The sequence below is a fragment of the Bison bison genome, unplaced genomic scaffold (genome assembly GCF_000754665.1).
Source record: "Bison bison bison isolate TAMUID 2011002044 unplaced genomic scaffold, Bison_UMD1.0 scf7180017864221, whole genome shotgun sequence".
NCBI lineage: Eukaryota > Metazoa > Chordata > Mammalia > Artiodactyla > Bovidae > Bison > Bison bison.
The window spans coordinates 987,098-987,567 of NW_011494793.1; the positions used below are offsets into that span (position 1 = coordinate 987,098).

At 67.7% G+C, this 470-nt stretch overlaps 1 protein-coding gene across 1 annotated transcript in view; it reads left to right on the plus strand.

The window, feature by feature from the left end:
* The first annotated feature begins 217 nt into the window (after nucleotides 1–217).
* The window catches only part of F2RL3 (coagulation factor II (thrombin) receptor-like 3), a 1,895-nt gene continuing 1,642 nt past the window's right edge, over nucleotides 218–470 (plus strand). The window contains 1 exon segment of the mRNA XM_010845608.1: nucleotides 218–387. Coding sequence (XP_010843910.1) covers nucleotides 282–387 — 106 coding nt within the window. The 5' untranslated portion in view covers nucleotides 218–281.

Sequence of the window (470 nt, forward strand, 5' to 3'; positions counted from 1 at the left end):
GTGGCCACTTGGCCCCCGGGGGCTTCCTGGGCTGGGCCGGGGCTGGAGGTTCCATCTCACTGGCTGAGCACCTAGAGCCGGAGTGACCCCAGCTGCCCGATCTCCTTAGGCCAGGCCTGGGGCCGCCCACCCACTCGTGAGGACAGGGGCTGGCTTATCTCACACGGCCCTGTTAACTCCTCCGCGGGCACTCAGGAAGTTGGGGGTGGGGGTCCAGCCAGGCAGGAAGACCGAGGTCAGCCGGCCACAGCCCAGAGCAGCGAGCACCCAGCTCCACCAACATGTGGGTACTCTTGCTGCTGTGGCCTCTGGCCCTGGGGTTCAGCCTGGGTGACACCCTGACCCCCATCGGCTTTGAGGACACGGGGAGCGCAGCAGAAGGCGATGGTGAGTGACCTCGGGCCCTGCCTTGGGACTGAGAGGGAGGTCGCCCAGAGCCAGCAAAGACAGCGAACTGGGGGTGGGGGGGG